This window comes from Plasmodium reichenowi, chromosome 13 (genome assembly GCF_001601855.1).
Source record: "Plasmodium reichenowi strain SY57 chromosome 13, whole genome shotgun sequence".
Taxonomy (NCBI): Eukaryota; Apicomplexa; class Aconoidasida; order Haemosporida; family Plasmodiidae; genus Plasmodium; species Plasmodium reichenowi.
Genome location: NC_033658.1, coordinates 1,885,949 through 1,895,122, shown reverse-complemented (window position 1 = coordinate 1,895,122; position 9,174 = coordinate 1,885,949). Strand labels below are relative to the sequence as shown.

Below are 9,174 nucleotides of genomic sequence, written 5' to 3'. Positions count from 1 at the left end.
ATATATATAAGTACAAAAGAGAGGAAAAATAAATTTTTTTTCGGGCACAATTTAAAGGTTATATTCAGTACAATCCAAATAACAAAAATAGCATCATAACATAAAAATATAAATAAATAAGTACATACATATATATATATATATATAATTATATATATATATATAATATATATATTTTTTATAATTATGGGACAAATTGGATGGGAAGTTTTTATGGTCATATGATTTATATGAATTTTTTAAAAAATATTAAAAATATTCATTACTACACAGTTGAACTATTAAATTTTAATACCTCACAAAATTGTGGTATAAATGAAATATATACCATATAGATATATATATATATATATTTTTTTTTATAATTAGAATAAATATTTCATGATATATTTTGTTTTATTAGTTTTATAAAAATTATGAGAAATGTATAAACCAAAAAAAAAAGAAAAAAAATTAAAAAAAAAATAAAATAAATTATATATAATAAAATATAATAAATTATATATCATAAAATATAATAAATTATATATAATAAAATATAATAAATTATATATAATAAAATATAATAAATTATAATATAATATAATATAATATAATAAAATAAAAGAAGTAAATATTTATTTATTTATATATATATATATATATATATATATTATATAATAAAAGGGATATTTTTATTTCCTATCGGAAACATTTATATAACAGATAAATATATATTAATATATATATTGTGCTTAAAAGAGTTTTTCCTTTTTTTTTGATTTATATTTTTTCTTGTTTTTTCTAAAAACATCCTGCATATCAATATAATTTCCTGTTTGTGTTTGTACTCCTAAAATTTTATCTTTTTCTTTTCTTTTCTGAATATATTTTTTTATTGATTTTTTTCTAGACATAAGTTCTGTATAATGTACTTTTGAACTTTTATCAAATTTGCCTCCAAGTGTTTTTATTTGAAAATTCTGAACATTTTTTCTTTGAAATTTATCAAGATATGGTAATGTCATTTTTCTTATTTCATGAACTGTGTCCATAAAAATCTTTTTTTCTTTTAACTTTTCTTTATATAAATTTTTATCATTCAAATGATTTTTCGTTGTCGAGTTTTTTGTAAATACTGTATTTTCGTTATTATTATTATTATTATTATTATTATTATGTTTTTTATGATTCTCTTGAATTTTTTTGTTATTTCCAATTCCCAAAGATAAATTTTTATCATTACTTGTACTATTAATATTATTATTATTATTATTCTTGTTATTTTTTTTTCTCTTATCGTTAACTAATATATTAAGATCTCCATCAGCAGGATAATCCTTTTTTTTATGGTTTTCACTCAATATATATTCCATTTTATTATTATTATTATTATTATTATTTATATTTATATTTATTAGATTATCATTATTTTTTATATTTTTACTTTTATGTTCTGTATCATATTTATTACCATCCTTATTTTCATTTACATTTACATTTTCATATTCTTTTACATTTTCATTTACATTTTCATTTACATTTTCATTTTCATTTTCTTCTTCATTTTCGGATGATGAAAATCCCCAAAGTTTGTTCATATATTTTTGTAATTTCTTCTGCTGTGGATCGTTTTTTCCTTTTTTTTTTTTCAACTTGTTTTTTTCTTTAATCTTGTTCGACATATTTTATTAAAAAGAAGCAAGTCGGTAATAAAAATGGAACGTAATCATCAATTTTTCCTTTTCTTAAATACTTTAATTGGTCATTTTAAAGATATATATAAATATATATATATATATATATATAAATATAAATATATATATATATTTATTTATTTATATATTTTTAAATATATAAATATTTAATTATTTAATACTTTCGATAAACTGGTAAAAGGAAATAATATATACGACGGTAATGTATTGATTATATTATAATATATATATTATATATATATATATTTTTTTTTTTTTTTTTTTCTATATAACAATGTTTTCATTTTTTTTGAAGGATTTATTATTTTATTATAATATACATATATATTAATATAAGAACAAAATTGTACATATATATTTATATATAATGATGCATCATAAAGTATAAATAAATATATACATATATATATATAATATATATATATATATATATTATATAATATTATACATATATTATTTTACAACATATATATTTTTATTTATGTTATATTTTATTGTTTTTTTTTTTTTTTTTTTCTATAAAAGGAAGAAATTATAAGGAAGTAATTTTTTTCTTTTATTTATTTATAAGTTTTCCTTTTTCATGTATCAATATGTATAATAATATACCTTATTACAGAAAGATAAAATTATAATAATAATTATTAAATTATATACTTATAAAATAAATGTATTTTATTTCATATTGTAATATAATATATGTTTATATATAATATATATTATATAATGTAATATTATATTATATTATATTATATTATATTATATTATATTATATTATATTATATTATATTATATTATATTTTGTGTTATTTGTATATATTCATATTTATTTATTCATTCTGTAATTCAAAATGGCTACGACAAATAAAAAGTTACAAAAAATTATGACCCAACCTATAGTAAGATATAAATAAATAAATATATATATATATATATATATATATATATATATATATGAAAAGAGAAAAAATTAAAAAAAAATCATTTGATATAATATTTTGTATATATTTATTATATAATTATGTTTTGGAAGCCATAATTTATCGCACATTGTAGATATAAATATATTTTCTATTATTTTGATATATATATATGTATATATTTTTTTTTTTTTTTTTTTTTTTTTTTTTTAAATTATTGACAGAACCAAATATTTAGGTTTTTTACGAACAAAACGGTTGTACAAATATGGTTATATGATAAACCTGACATGAGAATAGAAGGTATTATATTGGTAAGTGAATTAAATAGATACACATAAAATCTGTATATATGATATTAATAATATTATACATATATATATATTTATATATTATATGAATGTTTACCTACAGGGATTTGATGAATATATGAATATGGTATTAGATCAAACAAAAGAAATATCCGTAAAGAAAAATACAAAAAAGGAACTTGGAAAAATATTATTAAAGGGGGATACAATAACTTTAATAATGGAAGTGTAAGGAGATCATAAATATATAAATATATAAATATATAGGAATAGACTTTGTCTCTTGTATATAAAAATATAAACATATTATATAACATACATTTTATGTTACCTTTATATATATATATATATATATATATTTATTATTTTTTTTTTCTAGGAAAAATGAAGAAACATAAAACACCAGAGTTATTTCGTTACTCTTGTACCATTTTAATAAAATATTATATATCATTATAACACATATATATAATAATCATATAAATAAAATTAAATATATTTTTATAAAGATTATTTATTTTTTCAATTTTTAATCTTTTCATTTTATTCGATATTGTTTTATAATGTCTTTTGATAATATCATTTTATCATATCATATATTATCATATATTATCATTTCTTTTCTTTTTCTTTTTTTTTTTTTTTTTTTTTTTTTTTTTTTTTGGGTGTTTTTATTATTTTTTATTTATAAAATATTTTTTTGTTTTTTGTTTATTTTTTAAAAAAAAAAAAACTATATTTATAAATTCATTTTATAAAATTAATAAAAATAATAAAAATAATAAAAAGATTAACATGGTAATTTCTATTTGTTATATAAATGTAGAGAAAGCATTTTAGAAGGTTACATAATAAATTTATATATATCCTAAAATAAGGATAATTTTATTATTATTTTAATCTTCTTCTTTATTCTTTTTCAGTATATGAAATAACAAACTATATCATATTAAAATATAAAATAGGTTTTTTAAAAAGTTTGCCTCACCATAATTTATTAATATTATATATATTTTATTTTCCGTTGTCCTTTCTATATTTAAAAAAAAAAAAGAAAAAATAATAATGTTTTTTTTTTTTGCACATAAGACTTTATTTCACAAGTAGAAAAAATATAATGGTATAAATATAATATATATGGTTACAAAAATATATTACTTATTAAAAAATTATATATTATATATATATAAAATATATAAATATTTATTTGGAACATATAACAATATTCTTATGGTAGTAAAATTTACTCTTTTTATTTCGTTATTACACTGTTTTATATTAAATGGAATATAAAGATAAAATAATAAATAAACAAATAAATATATATATATATATATATATATATATAAATGTTTATATATCCATCAAGTATGATGATATGTAGATGGGCGTTTTTTTTTTTTATTTTTTTAATAAACCGTATGAAACACATAAATAAAAACTTTTGTCATTTTATTTTTTTTTTTTACTTTGAATAATAATTAATTTAACTATATTATTCAGTTAAGTGATTAACATAGAAAAAGGTATAAAATGTACTCTTAAAATATAAAATATTTTTATTCAAAAAAAAAAAAAATTTTATATAATTTATATGATTATGTATACAACTTAATTTGTATATTCTAAGAAAGTTAAACATGGAATTAAATTTAGAAAGAAAAAAAAAAAGATAGAATTTATGTTATCTATATTATAATTATATTATATATATATATATATATATGTAATAAATATATGTACGTATAATTATATAATATATATATAATATATATATATATGTATATATTATACCATTTATTATTTTTCTTTTTTTTACCTAGAGAAGTTAAAAATATATATTTCTAAATATTATATATGTATTATATATATATATATATATATATATATATATATATTGAACATATTTTTATATATGTAGTTGTTCCTCCTTTAAAAAAAAAAAAAAATTACTAAAAATTAAAATGTAAAATTAAAAAAATAAAAAATTAAAAAATAAAAAAATTAAAAAATTAATTTAAATAAATATATATATATATATATATATTTATATTTATATTTATTTATTTATTTGTCAAAAAAGATTCTTATGACAAGTAAGTCATTTTTATTATACCTTTTAAAATATAAACAAGTGCATACATATATTTTTGAAAAATCATTCTCCAAAATTTTAAAAAACACAAAAAAGAACATAGATTGTCATCTAAAAAGTTATTTTGTCACAATGAATGAGAAAAAGGAGCACGTTCTTGATGGCGAAAAGAATAAGCGAGTCGTGAATGCAAGCAAGTAATAGGGGAAAAAAGAAATAATAAAAAAAAAATAAAAATAAAAAAATAAAAAAATAAAATAAAATACATATACATATATATAACGAAAAAAATGAAGATAATGATAAATAGATATATAGGAATGACATTAAACTAATGTTTTATATATATATATATATATATATTTATTTATTTTTATTTTTATTTTTATTTTTTTTTATTTATATATTGTGACTTATGCCTTTTAATTTGTGTACCTTTGTAGAGATAAGAAAAAAGAGGAGGAAGGTGAAGTGGATCCAAGATTGTACTTTGAAAATCGATCGAAATTTATACAAGACCAAAAAGATAATGGAATAAACCCTTATCCACACAAATTTGAGAGGACAATAAGTATTCCTGAGTTCATTGAGAAATATAAAGATTTAGGTAATGGTGAACATTTAGAAGATACTATATTAAATATTACTGGTCGTATAATGCGAGTATCTGCTTCTGGTCAGAAATTACGTTTCTTTGATTTGATTGGAGATGGAGAGAAGATTCAAGTATTAGCGAATTATTCTTTTCATAATCATGAGAAAGGTAATTTCGCTGAATGTTATGATAAGATAAGAAGAGGTGACATTGTGGGTATTGTAGGTTTTCCTGGTAAAAGTAAGAAAGGTGAATTAAGTATATTCCCTAAGGAAACTATATTACTTTCAGCTTGTTTACATATGTTACCTATGAAATATGGATTGAAAGATACTGAAATAAGATATAGACAAAGATATTTAGATTTATTAATAAATGAATCCTCTCGACATACCTTTGTAACAAGAACCAAAATAATTAATTTCTTAAGAAATTTTTTAAATGAAAGAGGTTTCTTCGAAGTAGAAACACCAATGATGAATTTAATAGCCGGTGGAGCAAATGCCCGACCATTTATAACACATCATAATGATTTAGATTTAGATTTATATTTACGAATAGCTACTGAATTACCTTTAAAAATGTTAATAGTAGGTGGTTTAGATAAAGTCTATGAAATTGGAAAAGTATTTAGAAATGAAGGTATAGATAATACACATAATCCTGAATTTACTTCATGTGAATTTTATTGGGCTTATGCTGATTATAATGATTTAATAAAATGGTCAGAAGATTTCTTCTCACAATTAGTACATCATTTATTTGGTACATATAAAATTTTATATAATAAAGATGGTCCAGAAAATCCACCGATAGAAATAGATTTCACACCACCTTATCCTAAAGTTTCTATTGTAGAAGAAATAGAAAAAGTAACGAATACCATACTAGAACAACCATTCGATTCAAATGAAACTATAGAAAAAATGATTAATATTATTAAAGAACATAAAATTGAATTACCTAATCCTCCAACAGCTGCCAAATTATTAGATCAACTAGCTTCACATTTTATAGAAAATAAATATAACGATAAACCATTTTTCATTGTTGAACATCCACAAATTATGAGCCCACTTGCAAAATACCATAGATCCAAACCTGGCCTCACAGAAAGATTAGAAATGTTTATTTGTGGAAAAGAAGTTCTAAATGCTTACACAGAATTAAACGATCCCTTTAAACAAAAAGAATGCTTTAAATTACAACAAAAAGATAGAGAAAAAGGTGATACTGAAGCAGCACAACTCGATTCGGCATTCTGCACTTCTCTAGAATATGGTTTACCACCTACCGGAGGCTTAGGATTAGGTATTGATAGAATTACTATGTTTTTAACCAACAAAAATTCCATAAAAGATGTTATATTATTTCCCACCATGCGACCAGCAAATTGAAATATTAAAACAAAAAAAAAATTATATATATAACAAAAGGAGACCACCCCTGCGCAAATGGTTTTACACATATATATATATATATATATATATATATATATATATATTTATATGGGTATTATTTATTTTTGTTGTATCACCTGTTACATCTATTATTAATAAAAAAATACTAACCATTTTGTAATATTCTATTTTAACATGCATGTGGAATATTTCTTTTGTTATAATATTATTATTTTTTTTTAATTTTATAACGTCTACATGGTTTTATTTTATACAATATATATATATATATATATATATATATATATATATATATTTATTTATTTATTTATATTTATTTTTATATATATGTACATATATATGCATATATTTTTTGTTATAAATTATTGTATGTTTTATTTATATTTTATTACTTCACAAATTAAAAAATTGGGTGATGTGAGTCACTGTCATAATTTTATAGGCATAAAAACTATAACATGAAATAAGTAAAAATATATATATGTTAAGATGATAAAATATATTTGTAATTCATATGTATGTACATTGGAGTGGTAGAATGATATATATATATATATTATAGAATGATACTTTTGATTTAAAAAAAAAAAAAAAAAAGAAAACTACAGAAACATAAATTTATGAATCAATAACTATATGAAATATTATATATATATATATATATATGTGTGTGTCATTTCTTATAAGACATGGATTTCAAAATTTTTCAGTTATATGAAATTATTTCATTATATATTTTGTATTTTTCATTTTGTATATTATATTTTATATTTTACATTTTTTAATTTATTTATTATTATTATTTTTTTTTTTTCTTATATTAATATTTGAAATGGTTAATCCCCCTTTTGATATAAATTACTTTTTAAGTAGTTGTACAAATTTAGAAAAATCTTATGAACATTTATTAAAAGAAAAAAAATTATATGAATTAAAATTAAATCAGGCCTTGATAAGTCTCCAAGAAATAAATGAAAAATATGAAGAGGAAAGGAAAAGTACGATTCATACAAAATTAAAAAAAAAAAAAAAAAAAAAAAAAAAAACATATATATATATATAATATTATATATATATATATATTATATATGTGTTGTTCAATATAATTTTTATTTTGTAAAATATTTAAAACCTAATTCCTCGTACTTACATTTTACATATTATACCTAGACAATCTAGATGTCTCATTAAGAATATCTGAGCAAACTCATAAAATAATAAAGAACGAAAATATATTTGAAGAGTAAAATGAAATTCAAATATGATTAAGTTAATGTATATACCAATGCATATTAAATATTATTTATGTGTTCTTTTATAATTACCTTATAGTGTGCAGAGACAGAATGAGGAATTGAAAGAAAAAATAGAAGAGATTAATAAGGAAAAAGAATTAGGTTATTACAAAATATTGTAATATGATCATTTGTTAAGATCCTATAGAAATGTTTTAAAATAAAGAAATATATATATATATATGTATATTATTTTTTAAATTATATCTAATTATATAGATATTTTTTTTTTTTTTTTTTTTTTTTTTTCAGAAAAGCAACTAATGGAAGATAAAATAAAAATTTTGAAAATACAAAAAGAAAAAGAAAACGAGGAATATGAAAAACAAATGGTAATATATACAAATATTATTTATAAGTATATATTTAATCATTTAATTTTTGAAATATCTTCATTTTAGAGAATCTTAAAAAATGAGTTGCTCAAACTTAATAGTGTTATTGTAGAGTTGGATTTAGATATATCTTCAAAAGAGTAATTGCTCAAAAAAAATAACAAAAAAAAAAAAAAAAAAAAAAAATTAATATAACACAATATAATATAATATAATAAAATAAAATATCATAGAATATATTATAATTATAACCTTCCTATATTTTATATATAATAATATTTTCTTCTTTTGTATCCTAATTTTATTTCCATTCATCTTAAAGCAAAGAAATAAATAACTTGTCGTCATACTTAAAGTCTTGCAAAGAAAAACACGACAAAGTTGTAATAGAATATGAGGAAAAAATAAATGATTTAATTAAACAAAATGAAGAGAGGGAAAAGAAAAACAAAGTAAGATAAATTATATATATATTAAAAAAAAAAAAAAAAAAAAAAAAAAAAAA

At 17.7% G+C, this 9,174-nt stretch overlaps 4 protein-coding genes across 4 annotated transcripts; 3 read left to right on the top strand and 1 right to left on the bottom strand.

Moving 5' to 3' along the window:
• Positions 1–734: 734 nt before the first annotated feature.
• Positions 735–1,664, bottom strand: PRSY57_1349300 (hypothetical protein; the record flags this gene model as incomplete). Its single annotated transcript, XM_012909417.2, has 1 exon — positions 735–1,664. One exon carries the CDS (start codon positions 1,662–1,664, stop codon positions 735–737), a length of 930 nt encoding a protein of 309 aa, XP_012764871.2.
• An 884-nt stretch (positions 1,665–2,548) lies between these two features.
• PRSY57_1349200 (small nuclear ribonucleoprotein E, putative) lies at positions 2,549–3,326 on the top strand (the record flags this gene model as incomplete). Its single annotated transcript, XM_012909416.1, has 4 exons — positions 2,549–2,596; positions 2,842–2,931; positions 3,032–3,156; positions 3,308–3,326. 4 exons carry the CDS (start codon positions 2,549–2,551, stop codon positions 3,324–3,326), a joined length of 282 nt encoding a protein of 93 aa, XP_012764870.1.
• A 1,691-nt stretch (positions 3,327–5,017) lies between these two features.
• On the top strand, positions 5,018–7,015 carry PRSY57_1349100 (lysine--tRNA ligase, putative; the record flags this gene model as incomplete). Its single annotated transcript, XM_012909415.2, has 2 exons — positions 5,018–5,220; positions 5,467–7,015. The coding sequence occupies 2 exons, from the start codon at positions 5,018–5,020 to the stop codon at positions 7,013–7,015; spliced, it is 1,752 nt and encodes a 583-aa protein (XP_012764869.1).
• An 856-nt stretch (positions 7,016–7,871) lies between these two features.
• PRSY57_1349000 (hypothetical protein) lies at positions 7,872–9,121 on the top strand (the record flags this gene model as incomplete). Its single annotated transcript, XM_020115211.1, has 6 exons — positions 7,872–8,037; positions 8,210–8,282; positions 8,372–8,436; positions 8,587–8,666; positions 8,736–8,809; positions 8,992–9,121. Coding segments are annotated over 6 exons (588 nt in total), but the record flags the coding sequence as incomplete, so codon positions are not given.
• Between the last annotated feature and the right edge of the window lie 53 nt (positions 9,122–9,174).